This window comes from Eptesicus fuscus, chromosome 5, assembly GCF_027574615.1.
Source record: "Eptesicus fuscus isolate TK198812 chromosome 5, DD_ASM_mEF_20220401, whole genome shotgun sequence".
Taxonomy (NCBI): domain Eukaryota; kingdom Metazoa; phylum Chordata; class Mammalia; order Chiroptera; family Vespertilionidae; genus Eptesicus; species Eptesicus fuscus.
Genome location: NC_072477.1, coordinates 1,529,407 through 1,551,294, shown reverse-complemented (window position 1 = coordinate 1,551,294; position 21,888 = coordinate 1,529,407). Strand labels below are relative to the sequence as shown.

At 65.2% G+C, this 21,888-nt stretch overlaps 1 protein-coding gene across 2 annotated transcripts; it reads left to right on the top strand.

Moving 5' to 3' along the window:
* The first annotated feature begins 8,357 nt into the window (after positions 1 to 8,357).
* On the top strand, positions 8,358 to 21,615 carry TNFAIP2 (TNF alpha induced protein 2). Of its 2 annotated transcripts, none has more exons than XM_054715717.1 (12): positions 8,358 to 8,436; positions 11,041 to 11,398; positions 11,720 to 12,350; positions 14,605 to 14,719; positions 14,870 to 14,992; positions 15,146 to 15,246; positions 15,781 to 15,879; positions 16,447 to 16,555; positions 17,381 to 17,503; positions 17,731 to 17,886; positions 18,049 to 18,170; positions 19,922 to 21,615. In XM_054715717.1, the coding sequence occupies exons 2-12, from the start codon at positions 11,056 to 11,058 to the stop codon at positions 20,061 to 20,063; spliced, it is 2,064 nt and encodes a 687-aa protein (XP_054571692.1). In that variant the 5' UTR covers positions 8,358 to 8,436; positions 11,041 to 11,055; the 3' UTR covers positions 20,064 to 21,615. The 2 variants fall into 2 exon arrangements, with proteins under 2 accessions (XP_054571692.1, XP_054571691.1); XM_054715716.1 differs by lacking the exon at positions 8,358 to 8,436 and adding an exon at positions 8,651 to 8,723.
* Positions 21,616 to 21,888: the final 273 nt, after the last annotated feature.

Sequence of the window (21,888 nt, the reverse complement as noted above, 5' to 3'; positions counted from 1 at the left end):
GGAGATCCCTCCATTGGGCACCTGCACCCTCCTCACCCCATCCTCTCACCAAAAGCCAAAAGCGGCACTGAAATTTGACTCCAGCCTTTGGGCGAGGCTGCTGGGAACCCCATTTGCATTGGCAACCTCAGCTTGGCAGGAACCTGGGCATGGAGGTGAGGGGTTGACAGGAGACAGGCAGCAGTAGAGGCCTCCCCTCCTTCCCGCCCCCCGCGCCCCCCCCCCCCCCCCCCCCCCGCACAGAAGGCCCCACTGGCTCTCAGCCTGGCCCTGACCATGACTGCGGGAGGGAGCAGGTAACTGCAGGGGGCAGGACTTCCCTGCTGGGCCTCAGCTTACCCCTCTGGAGCCAGGCCCCTCGGGAGCCCGAGGAAGTTGTCTCCCAAGCACAGGCCGAGGGTCCTGAAAGGCCGCAGGGCCGCACCAGGGGCCAGTGCGTCTCCAGACCCTCCGGGCCCACCTCCCGCACTGCAGACCGGCACTGAGCAGAGCCCCTGAGCAACCATGGAGGGGGCAGCCCCTGGTACCTGCTCCCTCCCCGGGGCTGCAGCACAGCCAGGGCTGAGTCCGGGTGGGGCCGCAGGGGGTGGGAGCAGGTACCAGGGGCTGCCCCCTCCATGGGTGCTCAGGGGCTAGAGGTGGGGTGGGGGGGAGAGGGAGTGCCCAGACCTCCCTGGTGGGAATCAGGTGGGGTGGGTGGGGTAGGTGGGGTGGAATGAGGAAGAGGAGAGGTTGGAGTTCTCAGGTTCCAGGTTGGGGGTGGGGCAGGGAATATTCCAGAACTGCCACTGACCAGCAGTCCTGTGCGTGTGTGTGTGGGTGGGGGTGGGGGGGACGGCCAGCAGAGTGTGGGCTGGCCCTGCCGCACACCAGGTGCCTGCACAGGTGGCCTGGATCCTCAGCCACGGGGAGGGGACCCACAGAGGGTGCGAGCCCAGGCTGGGCTTACCCCAGGACTGCGCTTGGGCTGGAGGCTGCCCTGGGCACGGCCTCATGCCCTCCAGAGGGGCCTGGGCCGGAGCCCCCAAACTTCACGGGGCAGGCCCCGCCTCCAGGCCCCTCAGCTCAGGGTTGGACAGCAGGACAACCCTGTCCATGGAGGAGCCCGGGAACATGGGCACAGGGGGGAGGCCAGCAGAGGGAGGAGCGGGCACCGCCAGGGAGGAGGGTGCCAGGCAGAGGCAGGGCCAGGAGCCCGCTGGATGGGCCGCAGCCGGGCCGTCCTGCCCCCGGAGGACCACAGACACGGGCACAGTCCCTCCGTCCTCCACGTGGACCAGGGCCAGCACATTCCAGGGACACACGCACACGCACACACACACACACATTCACGCACGCACATGCACACACACACGCACATTCACACACACACTTCCTTATTAGCCAGACAACTTGGCCAGCAAGCCCGGAAGCAGCTCTGGAGCCAGGCCCTAGCCCACGCTTGGCCTGGACCACAGGAGCCAAGTTCTCTGGGCTCTCTGCAGGGCCTCATGGGACCTGGTACCAGGGAGGGTGGCAGGGTCCTGGGCATAGCCCCCACCTACCCCTGGGCCAGAATGACCAATGGCCAGAGCCCTGGGCCGGAAGCACCCAGGGTGTCCCCACCTCAGCCAGCCCCGTGGCCCCCAGCCTCCCCAACTGCACCCTCGTTGGGAGCGGCTCATCCCGACTTGGCCTTGGGAAGCTGACTCCAGCCCCCAGCCGCGGCCGGGCTCACAGGAACACGCACCAGGCCTGCCAGGCATGGAGTTCCTGCCAGGAAACTCTGACTTCCTGTCTCCGAACCTGGAAGCTCAGGGAGACCGCGTGGTGTCCGCCTCAGTGACCCCCTGCACCTTGAGGAGGCTGCTCAGTCCTCCTGGGGCCTCCCCACGCACTGCCCCACTCACCTCGGGTTTGCTGCCACTCAGAGTTCCCCCCCAGCCTTGCACCCAGGGTCTTCCCAGCATTTTCTTGCAGACCATGGCCAGTCCAGGCCCCTGGGAACATGCAGTCACAGCGGGGCCAGGGGCCTGGCTTTATGGCTGGCTTTTACGTCACCCTCCCCAGCCTGGGAGTCACAGACAGCGCCCCGTTTCACAGCTGGAAAAACTGAGGCACAGAGAGGTGAAGGACCTGGCCTACAGGCTTGTGGCTGGAAAGTGCAGAGCTAGGCCTGAACCCTGCCCCACGGCTGCAGGCCCCTTCCTGCCTGGCCCTGCACCTCACAGGATCCCTGTACACGAGGACAGCCCCCCTTGAAGGGCCCCTCACCACTGCCCAGGAGTGCTGGAGGTCATAAGACCAGCAGGTCATAATTATGCAAAAAGTCCTTTAGAAGGCTGATGGACCTTGGGGCTTTTTTTTTTTTTTTTAATATATTTTATTGATTTTTTATAGAGAGGAAGGGAGAGGGATAGAAAGTTAGAAACATCAATCAGCTGCCTCCTGCACACCCCCTACTGGGGACACGCCCGAAACCGAGGTACATGCCCTTGACCAGAATCGAACCTGGGACCACTCAGTCCACAGGCCGATGCTCTATCCACTGAGCCAAACCGGTTTTGGTGACCTTGGGGCTTTTAGCAAGGGCTAAAAGCTATGCACCAATTGTTCTGTGGAGACAATGTTGGCTGAATGGCTCAGGGGTTCCCCTAACCTGATAATCTTTTACTGTTTACCAAACCTTACCTTTGATATGTATGTTTGCTTTGCTAAAGGACAAAATCTATAATAATAAAAGCATAATATGCTAATTAGACCTCTGGATGACCTTCTGGGGCTGCAAGAAAAAACTGGATCTCAGGTACTTGCCAGCAGCCAGGGGAAGGAAGGCCTACTCTTGCATGAATATCGTGCATCAGGCCCCTAGTGTGTAAATAAAAAGCCGTGGGCCCGGAGATTCGGCGAGCCCGTTCCACTAGAGAAGGGTTTCCGCCTGGTTCCCCATGCCTTCTAACTTTATATCTCTTGTCTAGTGTACCCATTTATGCGCGGCCCTTCTCCAGATTCCTGAACCCTTGCTGCGAAAGACTGCAGCATAGGAGGGGAGAGGAGGGTGCTTGGTTCCCAGAGCAGCCTGCTTCCCCAATCTCACTTCCTTCCTTTGCCACCACAAAGTCCCTTTAGGAACCCTACAGACCAGCCGGCCCCCCATGGTGGTCAGTGTCTGTTTGTGCTCAGGCCTGGGGGGAGGCACAGGGACCCGGCCTCCTCCTGCTCACTGCCCTTGCCCCTCCAGTCTGTGAGAGTGCTGGGCAGTGGCTCTGTCCTGGGCACCATGGCAACACAGAGGGCAGGGTCCCTTCCTGGGCCTCAAGGGGGATGTGCTGGGAGTTGAGCGCCAAGGGTAGGTGCCACCAGGTCACAGCCCAGCCTCCCCGGAACCTCTACTGTAGTGACATGCTTGGAGGGGGCAGACACGTGGACATGTCAGGCCCACACCTGGCCACTGCTCTCCTGGGGCCGTCCCCCTGCCAAGGCTGGATACACCACACACCTATTAGCGGCTAGTAAAACGTGTTCCATGTTTTCATCTGTGACTTCGGTGTGTTTCGGATAGTGGTCCATTCACTTAGTTCAAGATTAAAGAGGTATAAGGAGGATATAAGGTAAAAAGTCTCCAGTTCCTCCCTCTGTGTCCTTCCCTGGCGGCGCCTGTGTGTAAACAGCCCAGGTTGACACACAGGCGCCCCCAGGCCAAGAGCCTGCCTTTGCTGTGGCAGTTGGGGGCGGGGCAGCCCTCCAGCGGGGTCCAGATCCCAAATAAGGGGATCTCTGGATCTCTGGATCTTAGGGAAGAGGAATGTCCTGAGCCGTGGGGCTGTCAGCCACCGTGTGCCCGGCTCCCTCCCTCCTTCCCTCCCTCTGTGCAGAGTTAGGAATCAGCTTCTGGGTTCCGACGCCCCTGGCCTGGGGTCCCAGCTCGGCACCTTCCTAGCTGTGTAACTCTGGGCAAGTGACTCCACCTCTCTGGGCTCTGTCTCCTGGGGTAAAATGGGGAGCATTCGTGCAAAAATGCAAATGTGGCTCATGAGGGCCTGGCTGGCAGCAGTGTCCGGAGCGGAGCAGGTACTGCTGGCTGTATGCACGGGCACTGCAGCTTCCCTGGCAAACCCAGACCACGTGCCAGCCCCTATGTAGCCCGGCTGGTGCCGCTCAGTGGGTGAGCATTGACCTCTGAATAAGGAGGTCACTGCTCAATTCCCGGTCAGGGTACGTGCCCGGGTTGTGGGCTCCATCCCCAATGAGGGAGTGGGGGTGTGGGGGAGGGGTGTGCAGGAGGCAGACGATCAATGATTCTCTCTCATCGTTGATGTTTCTATCTCTCCCTCTACCTTCCTCTCTGACATCAATAAAAATCTATTAAAAAATAACAAAATAAAAACACCGGTGTGAGTTACGCCTTCCTTCTCCAAAGTCCGGACACCCCGAGCTCTCGAGTGTCGATGAGGAGGGGAGCCCAGCACCGAGGCTTCAGGCCCTTTACGTCTTTGGGGGAAAAAAGTCCCAGTATTTCATAATCTTGTTCATTCACTGAGTCTTCCCCCGCTCCCTCTGGGGCCCAGCCACATGGGGGAGGGGGGGGGGAGGGGGGAGAGTGAGTGCCGGCTGTGCTGGGACTGTCCTTTGGGCAGCCTCCTGGCCTCTGGGCCCTGGCCCGGCCCCGCAGAGCCCTGGGATTCCCAGGAGAGTTCCTGCCTCTGCCATTGGGTGAAGTCCAGTGGAGAGCAACATGACTTCCTGGAAATCATGCGGGCTAGGGGAAGGACAGCAGCTGAACTTGGCCGTTTGCATCACCACCAAAAGCCACTGCGTAAGCCCAGGCCTTTTTAGGGGAGAGTTTGGGCCATTGGGGCTGGCGTGGAGAAGTCCCTGACTCCCTGGAGGGGCGGTTCCTCCAGGAAGCCCTTCTGCGTTGCACTCCGTGGAAGGCCAGGTATTGGGGTCCTCTTGCCCCATGGACCCTGCAGAAGCCATTTCTCCTCAGGCCTCAGTTTCCCCAACTGCCAGACAAAAAAGGAAGTGCGGGGCCTGGCTTCCTCCTAGGAGGGAGGTGAGGGCGGCTTCATGTGGGGCAAGCGCCCCCGAGGGAGAGGGTGCCCGGGAGGGTGGCTCCTGGCCAGCTGTCCCGTGGCCCTGGGGAGGTCAGCTGACTCCGGCCCAGGACTGTGCAGCTGCAAGTGACCCCAAGCCAGTGACTTCTCCCACTGGCCACAGGCCCAGCCTCAAGGCCTCCATCTGCGAGCTCCTTCGCTCTTCCCAGACTCAGTTTCCTCCTCTGTCATCGTGGGGCACAAGGGCCCTGCCCAGTGCAGTTAGTGAGGGGGCAACCCCAGGGAACCAGAGGCCCCAGGAAGGGTCCCCCGGTCAGGCGGCAGCCTGAGAAGTAGAGGGAGAAGCAGGACTGACGGGCCAGCCGTGGAAATGCAAGTCATCTCACAGAGGGAAGTGGGCCGGGCCTCGGGGAGCTGGGCGACAGCCCGGTGCCCTGGCCTCCTGGTCCGCGGAGCCCACCCCACTGTCAGCACCCCCCAGTGCCCAAGGCCACTGCTGGTCCTCCGGGTGCAGCCGGCCCCACGACCCACAGCCCTTCATTCCTGAGACCCTCAGCCTCTGCCCTGAATGTGCCCCTCGGCCTTCCAGGCCCCTCTTTCCAGGAGCTTCTCCCCAGCAAGGTCCCCCTGCCCCCCCCCCCCCGACAGTCAGCACAGCCGGCACTCACTACCCCCTTCTCCCCCCGCCATGTGGCTGGGCCCCAGGGGGAGCGGGGGAAGACTCAGTGAATGAACAGGATTATGAAATACTGGGACTTTTCCCCCCGCAAAGGTGTAAACAAAGCAGAAGGCAGTAAAACCTCTCATTTCCGCATCTACGCTGTCTGGCCTGGCAGCCCCTCCGTGTGACTTAGTACATAAAACTGCATTTCCACCTTGATCGACACTGGGGGGAGCCATGTTTAGTGGGGCGCCCAGCAGGACAGGACCTGTCGCAAGGAGTGTGGTCAGGGTCCACCTGTGGAAGGGGTAGATAGTGAGCGAGCACTCATCTCAGAAGCTGGCCTGACGGAAGCAGTGAACACGGCAAAGCCCTCCCAACAGCCTGGGGCCTGTGAGGTCCAGGGACGTCGGCTGTCTGCCCGGGAGAACGGACAGCAGGCTGCGCCAGGATCTGCGCGAGGATCTGCGCTCCCCACGCGCAGGGCCGCGTTCACGCAGCCAAGAGGTGGCGGCAGCCCCGTGGCCGCCGTGCGCAGGAATGAACAGCGGGCACTCGGTCTACAAAGGAAGGGAAGCCCACACGCACGACAGGGATGAACCTTGGGGACGTCACGCTAAGAGAACTAAGCGGTGCCCCACGGACGGACACTGTATGATCCCACCTCCGTGGGGTACTTAGAATCGTCACGTGTGTAGAGTGGAACGGTGGTCGCCAGGGGCTGGCGGAGGGGGAGGGGCTAGTGTCTGATGAGTTTCTCACGGGGAACAAAGTTCTCAGATGGCGCGGCGATGGCTGCACCACAGGGCGAAGGTGCTTAATGCCGCCCAGCTGCACCCGTCCAGGGTCAAATGGTCCTTTTGGTTAAGCGTCTGTGACCACAGGTCTAAGGAAAAAGTCAGCTGTCACTGCTGAGCAGAGGGGAGGGAGGCCGGGCCACAGGCGAGCGGCTCCCCTGCGTGCGTGCGGTGGGGCCACGGCCCTGGTCGCAGGTGAGAATCAGACCACCCACGGCTCCTGCTGCCACCCTCCTCGCAGCCGCAGCCGGGAGCCCCGAGGGGAGGGGACGGGATAGGCCTGGGAGGGGAGGGCCAGCAGCTGGCCAGCAGCACTCCCACCGCATCGATGCGCCCTCCTGCTGAGGTGGATTCTTGGCTGGCCCGGCTGGCTCTCCCTGGACGGTCTGGCCTCGGGAGGACAGTGTCCTCATATTTCACGGAGTAAGAATAGCTCCTGTCCTGTCCGCCCCCCTCCCCCAGCTGTCATCCACGGCCTCAGTGGGGCCCATTTGAGAGGATTTCCCTCGCGCTGGGGCTTCAGGTGCACGCCCTTTGCCCGCGGGAAGTGACTGGTGCAACACACAAGGGCAAGGCAGCTCCCCCCCCCAAACCCCCCACCCCCACCCGCTGGCCCTGGCCGCTGCTCAGGTGAAGCGTGGAGAAGGGGGCAGGTGGCCCGGGCGGCCGGGACCAGGCTGTGGCCTGTGGAGTGTCATTCCTGTCCCTGCCGACCAGGTCCCTCCGCCCCTCGCACCCGGGAGTTTCACCCGTGTCCCAATCTGCGGGCGAGGCGGCAGGCTGACCGGAAAGCAGGTTTGCACAACCAGGCCGGCAGGCCGGGTTCATCCCCAGGCTCTCTGGCAGGCTGGATGGCCTTGGGGGCCTGGCCTTGCGTCTCCCCATTCATCTGTGCAGCAGATGGGATGACCTCCCAGCACCCCCTCCGTTGGCTTCTCTGAAAAATGCGGGCGTCAGGGAGAGAAAGGGTGGGGTCCACCTTACTGTCGCTCCTGAAGCCCCGCCCCTCCTCCCAAGCCCCCCAGGGACAGGGTCGATGTCCAAACCCAAGCCTGGCACTCCCACCCACGAGGAAGAGGAAGTTCTCCGTTCCCAGGGGCACCCCCAACTCCCATGCCCCGTCACCCTCCCAGGCCCTCGGGGAGCGGGCGGCTCTCGGAGCTGGAGGGGTCAGGGAGCCAACAAGAGGGGGCGGGGCAGAGGCAGCAAAAGGGAAGCGGGGCTCCGCCGGGAAATTCCTGGATGACTGTCCTTTCCAGGGGCGGGATTCCGGGCGTGTGCCGGAGCGAGGGGCGCGCCGCTGGGGGGTGCTCTCCGCCAGCACCCTCTCCCCACCCCACAACAGACCCAGGCAGCCGGGCTGAGAGGGGAAACTGAGGCCCAGAGAGGGCGGTGAGCTGCTCGAGGCCGCACGGTGAGGACAGAGCCGGGCTGAGGGACGCTCAAGCCCTCGCTGCCTGGGTCCTGGCTTTGGGCCCCAGGAGCCCGGCCCGGCCCGGCCCGGGTCCCAGAAAGGAAAGCCCTTCAGCGGAGGTTCTGCGGGTCCGCCGTCCTGCCTGCGTGCCCTCGGCATCTCCCCCTTTGCGGGGACCTGACCACGAGGCAGGCAGCACCCCGCACCGGGGCCCCGTCCACAGCGACCGCTCAGCCCTCCCCTAGGACGCCTCCTCCAGGACGCCCTCCGCGCCCTGTGAGGCCACAGTGCCCCCGGAGTGGGATGCGCCCGTGGCCCAGAGAGTTAGGGCGGGACGGCCCGGCACCCCGAGTGTGGGGAGGGGCTCCCAGAGCTTGGCACGGGGCTGGCTCTGTGACGCGGGGACGTGGTCCTGAACCGGGGGGCGAGGGGTCGGGGAGAGGGCGGAGGGAGGGGCCTCCAGCTGGCCAATCAGAAGCAGCCGTTGCACAATGGGGGGGAGCCAGGCCCGATCCCCGTCGGCCGTGGGTAAGGGTCCCCGCGCCCCAAATACCGGGGCGAGGTTGCGGCGGCCGCGCACTCCGGCCCGGGCCCCCGGCCCGCGGTGGGAGGCAGTGACCCGCCCACACTTCCCTGCCGGACAGGCCCGGCCGGCGGGGGGCGCGCTCCCGTGCTCGGGGGCCGGGCAGCCCCGTCGCCCCCGCCCCCGCCCCCGCCCCCGCCCGCGGTTGTGGGGCGGGGGGGGGCGGGGGGCGGAGTCGGAGGCTTTTTCAGGCCGCGCGGGGCTGGGCCGGGACAGAGGCGGCGGCGGCTCAGTAAGTGACTCCCTCTCCCGCGCCGGCGTCCGTCCCCAGCGCTCCGGTCCTCCGAGGGGCGGCCGACCCAAGGGCCCCGCACCCCGCAGCCCACTCCCAGGGAAACCGAGGCCCCTGCCCGGGGCGCTGCGCGTGCGGGCGCAGAGGGCCGGGGCTGCGCTCCCAGCGCGGGGTGCCCCTGGGGAAGGCGGGGAGGGGGCTGTGGCGAAGGGCGCGGGGCTCCCCTGTTTGGCAGGAGGAGGGGAGGGGGGCTGTGTGACCAGCCATCACCCCACCTGCGGCGCCTGCGGTCCTCACCTGGGGGATGACACCCAGGAGCAGCGGCAGGGGAGGCGTGTGACCCCAGCCCGGACCCCCAGGGAAGGGGGGAGAGAGAGGGGTGTATGCCTGAGGAGAAGCGGGGAGGGCGGGGATGCCACGCAATCGGACTGAGCCCCCCTTTATCTTCACTGCCCAGCAAGGGCTGCACTTAACGGAATGAACTCTCCTGCCGCCCCTGCGGCCTGACAGACCCCCACACCCGTCCTGGGCCCCGCGTGGGGCGGGCGCTGGGCTGTGTGGGTCTGCAGTTTTGGGGGGCCTGGATGGCCACGGGCGGCAGGGCCCTGAGAAGGAGTCTGTGCCCAGGGGAGGAGGCGGGCACCACGTGGGGACCCGGCAGAGCAGGGTCTGGAGGTCAGACGGAGCCCAGCTTGTGTGGGGACCTGGGAGGTGGGGCTGGGGGCCCTGCTGGTCAGGATGGCCTCTCCCTCGCCCCAAGAAGAGGGCAGAGGTGGGGCAGGTCCCTGGGGTGGCCCTGAGCACCCCAGCCAGCCGGCCAGACCAGCTCCTAGGGGTGAGTGGCATGAAATGGATGGATTGGGAGGGGATGCTGGGGCAGTGGGTGGGAAGGCAGAAATGGGGACCTTGGTCTGGGGGCTCCCTAGAGCACCCCTCCTGGGTTCTGCCGCGGGACTGCCAGGCCAAGTGGCAGGGGAAGCGCTGGAGGACCCTGCCCAGGGCACCTGGAGAGGCCCGTGGGAGTGGGGACATGCCAGGCGCCCTGGCCCCGAGTGGCTCTGGCCAAGCTCAGGGTTGGGGTGAGCAGCGGGGGGGATGGGACAGGTGTGTGGGTGATGGGGAGGCAGGGGGGCTCCAGAAGGTCAAGCTGAGCCTCCCCATCACCCACACTTCGGTTGCTCCTGGCTGGGGGGCCAGCCCATCCGCGTGGCGGGGCTGCGGGGCTGCGGCAGGGGCGGTCTAAGTCATCGCGCTGCCTGCGTCATGACTGGGTATATTTACTCTTGGGTGGGAGAGAAGGCACTGTGGTTATGGGTCACCCCAGTTCCCAGGAAGGCCTGGCCCCGTCTGCTCCCTCTTCCCAGCTCTGCCCCACTCACTCCCTGGGGTCAGCCATGCCCCCCTCCAGGACCCTGGCCTCGCTCTGACAGTGGCCAAGCGCTGCTGGGCACAGGGGCCCTGCCTCTCTGGGTGCAGCTTGCAAGGTGGTGGGGGACCCGGAGGCAGGGGGTGAGCTCCGAGTTCACGCTGCTGACTGTGGGGCGTTTAAGCCTCCCTGAGTCCTCTCTGTGAGATGAGGACCCCGCTTCCCCCCGCAGTGGGAGTGAGGAAGAGATGGGTGGGCACCCGGGAAGGCACAGAAAGTGAAAGCCGCTGTGATGATGACGTCACCCGTGTGGGAGCAGGGAGAAGCAGAGGCCAGGAGTCGGGGTCCCCAGTTGGAGTTGCTGCGGCCGCAGGCAGCCCCGGATCTCACCACGTGGGAAAGGCTCTCCGAGGCCCTTCCCCCTGGCGTGGGGGGCGTGCTGTGGCTTCTGCAGACGGAGCCCCACAGCCAGGCTAGGGGGCGGCCCTGCTTGCTCACAGTGTCCCTCGGGGACCCCACAGCCAGACAGGACCGGAGAAGAGCTGGGCAAGATGGAGGGTGTGCCGGGGTGGGCCTCTGCCTCAGCCGCCTTCGCTGCCCCGGGCCCCTGCGGACCTCGGTCCGTGCTCCGCGCAAGGGGACCGGACCCACGCTGTCCCTCCCCAGGCCCCGTGGGACCCAGGGCGCATGCTCTGCAGCCCCTGCCCGGAGGGTGGGCTGTCAAGGAAGCTTTGCCGGGGAAGGGAGGTTTTGCCTGGCGGTGCTGGGGTGGGGGAGCGGTGGGTGCTGAGAAACCGTGTCCAGGGAGGGAGCTGAGTTGGTGCCCAGGTGGGCCAGGAGAAGGCCAGAGCCCTGGTGGCCACCCCGGGGACGGCTGGCAAGCACACTTAGGCTGCCACACGCCCGGGGCTGTGACCGCTGACCCTGTCCTGCCCTCCCCTCGCCACCCAGGCCTGAGCCGGAGCGATGCTGAAGACGATGACCTTCCAAGGCCTGCCAGGCCCGCAGCGGGGGCCAGGGGCCCTTGACTTCCCGGGGAGCCCCCTGAAGTTTCGCACTGCGTCCGAGGCGGAGTCCGAGGCCTCCATGTCCGAGGCCTCCATGTCCGAGGCCTCCTCGGAGGACCTGGTGCCACTCCCGGAGGCCCAGGTGGCCCAGGAGAGGGGCGAGGAGGAGGCTTCGAAGAAGAAGAAGAAGCCCAAAGGCCTGGCCAACATGTTCGGCATCTTCTCCAAAGGGAGGAAGAAGGGCCAGGAGCCCGCGGGCAGGCCTGAAGCCAAGCCCGGGCCGGGGGGCCGGCTGCCCACAGGTAGGCGGGGACCCGGGGTTAGGGTCCCGGGTCAGAGCTGGCGGGGCCTGGCTCACTCGTCCAGGAGGGAGGGCAGAATGATGGGCGTGGGCGTCTCTCCCCTCCTGGCTCCCCGCTGCACCCCTGCCTAATTTGGGGGGCTGGGAGGAGGCGAAGCAGGCTGCAGTCCTGTCTGGGACGCCGCCGGGCTCTCGGGCGCATCACTTCGCCTTTGGGGCTCTCCCGTGGGCGCCATGGGGGTGAGCTGGCCCCGGCCCCCCCCCCCCCTGGCCCCCTCCCCCCGGCCCGTGGCCGGCGCGCTAACGCGTGTCCCTGTTGCAGTGGAGGAGCTCAAGGCGGACCTGGAGCGCGGGCGGCTGGAGGCGGCGGCGCCGCTGATGCAGCTGGAGCGGGAGCTGCGGGCGGCGGCGGCGGCGGGCGGCACGAGCGAGGAGGAGCTGGTGCGGCGCCAGAGCAAAGTGGAGGCGCTGTACGTGCTGCTGCGCGACCAGGTGCTGGGGCCGCTGCGCCGGCCGCTGGAGGCGGAACCCGAGCGGCTGCGCCAGGCGCTGGCCGTGCTGGCCGAGCAGGAGCGCGAGGACCGCCGCGTGGCGGCCGCGGAGCCCGGGGCCTCGGCGCTGGCGGCCACGCGCCCGCGGCACTGGCTGCAGCTGTGGCAGCGCGCGGTGGCGCGGGAGGCCGAGGAGCGGCTGGGCCGGCCGGCCGCCGCCGCCGCGGGCCTCTCGGAGGCCGAGCGCACGTTCCTGGGCATGGGCCGCACCATGAAGGAGGACCTGGAGGCCGTGGTGCAGCGGCTGAAGCCGCTCTTCCCCGCCGAGTTCGGCGTCGTGGCCACCTACGCCGAGAGCTACCACGCGCAGTTCGCGGCCCAGATCGCGGCCATGGCGCAGTTCGAGCTGTGCCAGCGCGACACCTACCTGCTGCTGCTCTGGGTGCAGAACCTCTACCCCAAGTGAGTGCGGCCTGGCGGCGGGAGGCGTCCCGGGGCCGGGGGGGGGGGGGGGGCGCAGGTCCGCGGGGAGGTGTCCCCGTGGGGGAGGCGTCCGGGTGGGGCAAGTTCGCGGAGAGGTGTCCCCGTGGGGGGGGGGAGGGCAGGTCCGCGGGGCGGGGTCCCCGTGGTAGGGGGAAAGTACTGGGGGAGGCGTCCCTGTGGGCGGGGCCCTGGTCCGCGGGGCGGGGTCCGCGGGGCGGGGTCGCGGTGAAGCCTAGGCCTGCTGGGCTCTGCTCTGCACCTGGAACCCTTCGTTCCAGGGCCTCAGTTGGGGAAACAGGGGCAGTTGGGGCAACTGAGGTGCAGAGAACGGCAGGGACTTCATTTATTTTAAAAAATACATTTTTATTGATTTCAGAGAGGAAGGGAGAGGGAGAGAGAGAGAGAGAGAAACATCCATGATGAGAGAGTCTGATCAGCTGCCTTCTGCACACCCCACACTGGGGATGGAGCCCACATCCCGGGCCTGTGCCCTGACCAGGAAAAGAACCGTGACCTCCTGGTTCATAGGTCAACGCTCAACCACTGAGCCACGCCGGCCAAGAACTTCATTCATTCATGAACTGGGCAAGGGGTGGGGCAGACGCCGAGGGGGCCAGGGACTGTGGGAGCCCAGGGCAGGGCCTGGCCGGGCCTGGTCAGTCCGGGAAGTGGGCCTGAGGAGGTGCCCATAGGCTCTGCCTGGAGCAGGAGCCAAGGTCCCTGAGCAGGGGGCGCTCCCAGTCCCACAGGGGGAGGGGCGGGGCCGGGAAGAAGGCAGAGGGAGAGTGGTGCTAAGGGAGTCACCTGCCTGGGCCTGAGCTGAGCCGGGAGGCATTCAGGGAGCTGTGCTGAGCTTGTCCATGTTTGGATTTATGGACAGCTTATGGGGGCCCCCAGGAGGCACGGAGAGCAGGGGTGGGCTGGGCCACGTGGCCCATTGGATGACCCCTGTGAGCCCACAGCTGAGCTGAGTTCTGGCCAAGGGCCCGGAGCTTCTCGGGAGGCTGGCGGTGAGGCGGAGGGGACCTGGTAGCCGTGGGTCCAGCCTCGGCGTCCCGCTTTACCCAGACTCCGTGGGTCTCAGCACCAGCTGGGTGGGGAGAGAGCGAGTGTGGACGTGCCCAGCACGAAGCCAGGGGTGCCATGAGGGCTGACCCAGCCCCAAGTGGAAAGCCCGTGGAGCCTGGAGGAGCAGAGTCTGAGCAGCGTTGAGGGCCTCGGGGAACCACCTGGGTGGCCGGTGGGCTCAGTTGGTGCTGGTGTGTCAGCGGGTCCGGAGGAGGGGCCCAGTGGGGTGGTGGGCGAGGAGTCAGCAGGTCACAGGGAGGTGGCACAGGGCAGGGACTGCGGGCCTGACTCACCAGGAAACGCTGGGCACACACACCTCTGCCAGGCAGGCAGCCTTCCTGTCCCGGTGACAGGGGCCTTTGGCCTGGGCCCCCGGGGGCCGCCACAGCAGGAAACGGAGCTGGCTGGGCCGGGAGCCCTGAGGGGGGCTCGGGAGGCTTGTGGGGGCCTGTGTGGCAGGAGTGCAGGGAGCAAAGGGACATGGTATCCAGGCTGCGAAGGGGCAGAGAGGGCCGCTCCTGAGCCTCCGCAGCCACAGGCCCTGAGGAAGTGGCAGGGCTGGGCCGTCCCTGGGGCCCGGACCCTGCAGAGGCGCCAGGAGGGTGAGGGGAGCCGCCTCCAGAGCCCTGTGAGCAGCCCTTCCTGCTTGGCGGGCCCAGCCTCTGTGGGCAGCAGGGGTGGCCGGGAGGGAGGGGGCACAGGGCTGGGGTGCAGGGTGGGAAGCATCGGAGGGGGAGGGGTTGGCTGCCAGAGGGAGCGGGGTTTCCTGTGTGTGTGAGAGTGGAGATGGGGTTTGATTTGCAAGAGGAGGCGAGCAGGTTCTGCCTGCTGGGTGGACACGGGCGGAAGCCGGAGCATGGGAGGAGGCTCCGGCAGTGAGCCAGGGGGAGATGGGGTGGCTGGGCTGGGGTCTGGAGGCTGATGGGGGCAGAGCTGGGGGGGATGTTTTGGAGCCTGAGTGGATGAGAGGGTAAAAGGCACGATGACACCAAGGTTTTTTACCTGAACAGAGAGGATCCATCGTCGGAGATGGAGAGGCAGGGGTGGGGGTCAGTGGGGTCACAGCGGAGCTCAGGGCAGAAGAGACGCAGGTAGGGAGGTAGGCTCTCACCTCAGGATGGAGCTGGGCAGGGCTGTCTTCCTCACCAGCCCCCTCTGCCCACAGCGACATCATCAACAGCGCCAAGCTGGCAGGTGAGCTGCAGGGGGTCAACCTGGGGAGCCTCCTGCCTCCCAAGCAGATCCGGCTGCTGGAGGCCACGTTCCTGTACAACGAGGTGGTGAGTCCAGTGACGGCGCCGGGGAGGGGCAGGAAGGAAGCGGAGGGAGGCACTGGGGCAGACAGGACATCAGGGAACCTGACAGGGCTCCCCCGGGGGCAGGGCTGATGGGTTCCTGGCTACCTTGACCTGGCTCGCCCCTGCCCCCAGGCCAGCGTGAAGGAGCTGATGACCCGAGCCCTGGAGCTGGAGTCGCAGCGCTGGGCCCAGGATGTGGCCCCCCAGAGGCTGAACGGCCACTGTCACAGCGAGCTGGCCATCGACATCATTCAGGTGTCCCAGTCCGCCCCGTGCACGGCAGCCCGCCCTGTCCATCCCGTGTGCACACACGTGCCACCTCTGAGCCCGCCCCCGTTCCCAGCATGCCCCCCCCCCCCCCAGCCCTGGTCCAGTTGGGCCCCTGCTCAGCTTACCCCCTCCCTGCAGATCATCTCCCAGGGCCAGGTCAAGGCCGAGAGCATCACGCTGGACCTGGGCAAGCAGATCAAGCACATGCTGCTGGCGGAGCTGGCTGCGTTTCTGAGGAGGTGGGTGTGTGTGAGGCGTGCACAGAGGGCCCTGCAGCCTCCTCCCCGCGCCCGGCTGGGCGTCCAGGCTAGATTAGTGCCCCTCCGGCCCTCGGGTGTCTGTCCTTATGGGCAGGAGCTCTCTCCCCCTACACTGGGCCCTGAGGCCCCCACTCTGTTGGGCTCAGCTCCCAGCAGAGCACCCTCCAGCTGCAAGGGGGATGCCTCACGAGGGACGGAGACCCTGGGCTCCCCTTCAGTGACAGCTCTAGTCTCCACCCCCCAAACTCTTGGCTGCCTCCCTCCCCACTTCTGAGGACCCCTCCATTTACCCACGGCCCCCTCCAGTCTCCCAGAGCGTGGCGGCCCCCTGCTCAGGAGCTGGGCAGGACCTGGCTCCACTGGCCCCGAGGGCGAAGTCAGCCGCGGGGTGCCTGGGGCCAGCCGCCGCCCTAAGCTGAGGGGCCCCCCTGGGAAAGTGCGCTGTGACCCAGGGCGCTGCTCCTGTCCCAGTGTTTGTGCTGGTCCTGCAAATGCCCCTTCCTGTCTCACCAGCTACCAGCGGGCCTTTGATGAGTTTCTGGAGAGGTGCAAACAGCTGAGAAATTACAGGGCCAATGTCATGGCCAACATCAACAATTGCCTGTCCTTCCGGTGAGAGGGTGAGGGCGGTGCGGCTGGGAGGCCAGGATGGGGGGTGGGAGCAGAGCACCAGCCTGCCTGCTGGAGAGAAGGGGCTGCTGGGAGGTAGAGGAGAGTGCGGAGGGTGGGGGATGAGGTAGATGTGGGGAGGGGCGGGGCCGGGGGAGGCCACAAGCAGCTTAAGCACAGCCGTGGAGTAAATGAGGAAGGGCTGCCCAGCGGAAACCGCTCAGGGTGGGGCCACGCCTCGGGCAAAGGGTTCGCTGGTGATTTTGTCCTCGGAACAACGGGCAGTGATTCTGCCCATGAAGCAGCTGAGCACACGGGTGTGCAGGGGCTGAGCCACACGCCCTAAGTTAGGAAGAGGATGTGGTGTGGGGTGTGCGGGGATTGAGCAGGCTGGGCCTGCCTGGGGGTTATAACGGGGTGACTTGGACTTGCTCCCAAGGGAGTGGGGAGCCATTGAGGGTTCTAGAGCGAGGAGGTGTTTAGGAAGATTGGCCTCGGGCTAATTGGCTCTCTGGTCTGGGCTGTGGGCCAGCAGAGCCGGTGTGACCTCCCTGCCCCGTGTCCTTCCAGGATATCCATTGAGAAGTGGCAGGCGCCACAGGACCTCCTGAGCCCCCTGAATGAACTCAAGAGCCACGGCTTTGACACCCTGCTCCAGGGCCTGTTCTGGGACCTGAAGGTAGGCTACGTCCCGCCCTGGGCCCGCTGAGGCTCATGCGCAGGACGTGGGGGTGAGAGGAATGGCAGGAGCCAGGCTGCCGTGTGGAGGGCACGGTGTGGGGCTGGGTGTGGAGAGGCTGGTGTGCCCAGGTGAGGTCGAGGCCTCCACGGGGTCTTGGCCTCAGAGGGGCCTCCCAGGGCTGGGAGGACACAGAAAGGCTTCAGCGTGCCCCCACCTAGTCCCCAAGTTTGCACACACTCCCTCCCCCCGGCCCCCCACCCCCGCCTGTCCCCATGCCGAACTCCAGCTGTGATGCTCAGAGCCTCTGGCAGCCACCGCCACGCCACATCTGCCGTCTGCCGGGGCCAAGAAGCCCACAGAAAGCCCTTATTACTTTAGCCAAGGGCTCGGCTCCCGGGAGAAAAGCAGGAGGGTTTCCAAGCCTGCCCGCCCTGTACCCAGCGACCAGAGTGGGAGGCCGTGGGTGGCCAGCTGGCAGTGAAGGCCACACCGTGACCCGGGATGACTTGGCACCAGTCAGGCGCGAGGCCTTGTTTATGCAGGAATTTATTTATTTAGGGTCGGGGTGGGGGGGGATGGGGGGGAAAAGGCCTCAGCAGGCAGACTGCACTGCAGGAGCCACAGCTGGGTGTCCTTGGGGAAGGTACACAGACCCCCCTCCACTTTCTGTCTGTGATCTGAGTCCTGCCCTGGTCCCTGGCAGCTCTTGGGCCCCCTGGCCTCTGGTCCACCCTGAGTGTCAGTGTGCGTGTTTGCGTGTGGGCCGGCTGGCAGCCTGCCCCTGCAGGGCGGGCCAGACATCCTGCCTTTCTCCCGGCGCAGCCGCTGTTCAAGAGGCTCACGCAGACCCGCTGGGCGGCCTCCGCGCAGACCCTGGAGGAAGTCGCCTCCACCGTGGAGGCCAGGCTGCCCGAGTTCTCGGAACTGCGCGAGTGTTTCCGGGAGGTGAGGCGCGGGGCTGGGGGCTGGTCCTGGCAGCCGTGCAGCCTGGGCACGCAGCTAACAGGCCTGTGCACACCCACCAGCTGCACACGCACACACATGTATGCACTCCTTTGCCCTGGCATCTGTCCTCCCTGAACTCCCGGCCCCGGGGCTTCCAGCTCCCATCGGGAGGGTGTGAGCCCCGCGGGGAGCTGGCTCACAGCCCTGCTCTGCCCCTGGCCGCGCAGGAGCTCATGGAGCTGGTCCACCTGCACCTGGTGAAGGAGTACATCGTGCGGCTCAGCAAGCGGCGCCTGGTCCTCAAGACCGCGGAGCAGCAGCAGCAATTGGCCGGGCAGGTCCTGGACAACGCCAACCTCATCCAGCACTTCTGCACTCAGAACGTAAGCCCCGACTGCCCCCCACCCCCACCCCCCCTCACACACCCATGGGCTGCCCTTGCCCTCTGGGCCTCTCCAAACTCAATGTTCCGGCCTGACCCTCTCTGGGCCCGGGGGGCACTTCTGGAGCGGGGCAGCTCCCTCCAACCAGGCCTGTGCTCGCAGGGCTCCCCGGCCACCTGGCTGCAACACGCCCTCCCGACGCTCGCCGAGATCATTCGCCTGCAAGACCCCAGTGCCATCAAGATCGAGGTGGCCACTTACGCCACCTGGTACCCTGACTTCAGGTGAGACAGGGCAGCCCAGGGCCTGGGCAGTCAGAGCCCTGCCGGTCCCGTGGTCAGAGCCTGGCTTGGCTGCAGTCAGCCCTTTGGGGTGGGCGCTCCAGTACTGGCCACGCAGCGCGGTCCTGGCTGCTGACCTTGCTGAGGGCCGGGACTGGGCCGGCTCCCGGGCGAGGTCTTACAGCGGCTCATTCCTTTGATCCTCAGCCCTACCAGGCTGACGCTTTTCTTTTTTTCTTTGTTAAACATATATTGGTATTGGCTTCAGAGAGGAAGGGAGAGGGAGAGAGTGACAGAAACATCATTGATGGGAGAGAATCACTGAGCAGCTGCCTCCTGCACGCCCCCTACTGGGGATCAAGCCCAAGCCCACAATCTGGGCACATGCCCTTGACCGGTATCAAACCCGGGACCCTTCAGTCCGCAGGCGGACGCTCTATCCACTGAGCCAGACTGATGCTTTGCATCCCTGATTTACCCATGAGCCTGGAGAGCGAAAGGCACGTGTCCAAGGTGACACAGTGAGTCAGTGGTGGAGCTCAGATGGCTGCACAGTCCACACTCTTAGCCTTTTATGATACTGCCCCTTGGAGGGGAAACTGAGGCCAGAGAGACCAGGGACTTGCTAGAGGCCGTAGCAGGTCAGTGCTGAAGCTGGGGTCCACCACTCAGCCTAGGAATCCTCGGGGGCTTGGACCTAGGCCCTGGGCCCTGCGCCCCGGTTCCAGAGTGGAGGTTGCCTGAGGATCTTGTGAGCCAAGGAAATGGGGTTTTGGGCTGAGTCCTCCGACATGGAAGAGAAAGTTTGAATAGGCCCTGTGTTGGATTGACAGCTCAGCCTAGTGTAGCCCCTGGCTGAGCCACTGCACTCATCCACCTAGCCCCCTGCTTACCTACACATGCACCCATTTATTCACCCACCCATAAAAGCAGGATCTCCCCATTTACTCATCTAACCACCCATGTAGCTATCCCGCTATCTACTCACCCACCATCCACATCTAGCCATCTAGCCATCCATTCATCTACATATCCACCACCTATCCATTCATGCATCCATCCATCATCCACCCAACTCTGCATCTCTCCATTCACTTACCCACTCACTCATTCATCCTTCCCTCCCTCCTTCCTTCCGTCCATCCATCCATCCATTTATCCACTCACTCTTCCATCCATATATTCACCCACCTATTCATCCATCCACCCATCCATCCACCCATCCATCCATCCATGCATCCATCTACCCACCATCCCACCCACAATTACCAGTGGTCTTAGGTGCCAAGCTCTGTTCTAGGTACCAGGATGCAATGAAGTGCAAGACGGAGCAGGCCTCAGCTCTCCCTCATGTGGCTTAGAGTCCACTGAGGGCTCACAGTAATGAAATAATCAGGCAAAGGAACACACGTGCAAGTTGTAAAGATGACGTAACCGGCAGGAGGTGCTGACTTTAGGGTGGGGAAGCCTCTTGGGGGAGGTGACATTTTAGCTGAGGCTTAAAGGTGAGAGGAACTGGTCGCCTCCAGAGCGTGTGGAAGAGACTCCAGGAGGGACAGCCAGTTAAAGGCCTGAGGTGGCAGGAGCAGGCGTGCCCTTGGGGGCCAGGCGGCCATGCTGCCGGAGCTCAGCGGGAGGAGAGCGGCGGGGAGCTGCTCAGGGCGCTGTGGCTCAGGCCGGGGGGCTGGAGAGCGGGAAGGGTGTGAGCAGGGGCGTTGGTGACCTGCTGGACTGACGGGACTTCCTCTTGCCAGCAAAGGCCACCTGAGCGCCATCCTGGCCATCAAGGGGAACCTGTCAAGCAGTGAGGCCAAGAGCATCCGGAGCATCCTGGACGTCCCCACGGGGGCCCGAGAGCCGTCCAAGTCCCTATTTTCACTTATAAAACCTGGTTAGCTTTTCCTGTGGACGGACCTGCTTGTGAGCCCGGCGAGCTTCAGACACACTCCACTTCGAGCCAGTCACCCCACTTGGCTTCCAGCCCTCCCAGGCCTCCTGCCTTCTGCTGCTGCTGCCCAGCCCTGGCCATGGTGCAGGCCCGGGGGCAGCTGGACCGGACGAGTCCCCGTTCGTTACCAGCCTGGTGGGGCGGAGCACCGCTCTGAGGAGCCAGAGGCCGTACCTGAGAAGTGGCCGTTGGTCGTCATGCACTAAAGGAGGCAGAGTGGCCATGGGTCAGCGACCTTGGGTCCCCTCCTATCCGGGGGGCCCTCCCCGTCCGCCTCAGAGCTGCCCTTGTGGCCGGGGCTGAGTGCCTAGGGCCGGAGGCCGAGCCTTACCTACCTGCCCCCTTCACCCAGGGCTGCGACCAGCTGCGCTCAGCAAGTCTGGAATGGAAGGCAGCTGGGAGGGAAGAAGGGAAAGATGAGCTCTTACCTGGGGCTGGAAAGGGGCGGGGCAGTCACCTGCAGGCTCGGGCAGAGCCCGCATCAGAGCCCCTCCAGTTGCCCCCCAACCCCTGCAGCTCAGACCCCGACCCCTCTCTGCTTGCATTGCCCGAAGGCACCCCCTGCCCAGAAGGGGGCCTCCTGGGTTTTCTAGGGTTCAGCCTGCCCCCCAGGCAGGCCCAGGCCCAGGCCCAGGGGTGCCTTCCTGGGTCCTCCACCTGGAAGTCCGGCTGAGGTCTGGGCTGGGCGAGCTTGACCTCTGACCCCTCTGCACCTATATGAGTTTCTTACTGCTGCTATAACGAATTTCCACAAACTTGGTAGCTTAAAACAAGACTAACTTTTCAGTTCTAGAGGTCAGAGTTCTTCTGATGCGGGTCTGGTGGGCTGAAGGCACGGGGCCCGGCGCTGGGCCCCGCTGGCGGCTCCAGGGGAGGGTTCCCGGCCTCTTGCGGTTTTTAGAGGCCGCCTTTCCGGACGGCGCGGCTGGGGCCCCATCCGTGTCAGAGCCTTGCACGTGCAGCGCTTCGCTCCTGCCTTCCGCTTCCACTCGCAAGGAGCCAGCGCTTACCTTTGGCCCCTGCGGACGGAGAGCCCGCACCGCTCTCTCCGAAGGCCGGCTGGTTGGCAACCTGGTTTCGTTCCCTTTCCCGCGGAACCTCGCATGGTCACAGGTTCCAGAGCTTAGGGCGTGGGCATCTTTGGGGGACCGTGGTTTTGCCCACCACGGCCTCCATTCATCCCCTGCCCTGGAGAGCACCTGGTCCTGCCCCAGGAAGACGGGTTCAGTTACCCCCTGGCCTCTGCCCACCCCACAGGCCCTCAGCAGACTCCGGTGTGAGTGACAGCCTGTGAGGGCACCGCCAGGTCGGGCCAGCGCTCTCCAGGGTCTGTCCCCTCCGCCCAGGTACTTGGCCAGGGACTGGCCGTGTAAACGGTGCGCAGAGCCTTTGTACATTTGTGGGAACTCACGTGTTGGGAGTCATTAATGTTATTTTTGAGAGCACTGCTTTTGTACGAGTGTCCTCGGGTTTTGTAGCGTGACATAAAGCTGACTTCAGAAGTGGCTGTGGAGTGATTTCTTTGGGGAGCAGGGCTGGCCGCGGCGGCTTTCTCCGGGTTCGGGGTCTGGGCAGCCCGTCCTGGCTCTGTCAGGCCCGCGGTGTCCTTCCCTGTAACGACCCCCCACAGCTCGTTGCTGAGGAGGATGGGGGGCGGGGGTTAGGACGCTGGACAGTCATTTCATCACCACGCACAGGGCTCAGGGGGAGCGGACGCCTGTTCCGGGGACGGGACTGACCTGAAGAGCTACGTCGGTGGACAGAGGCCCCGGC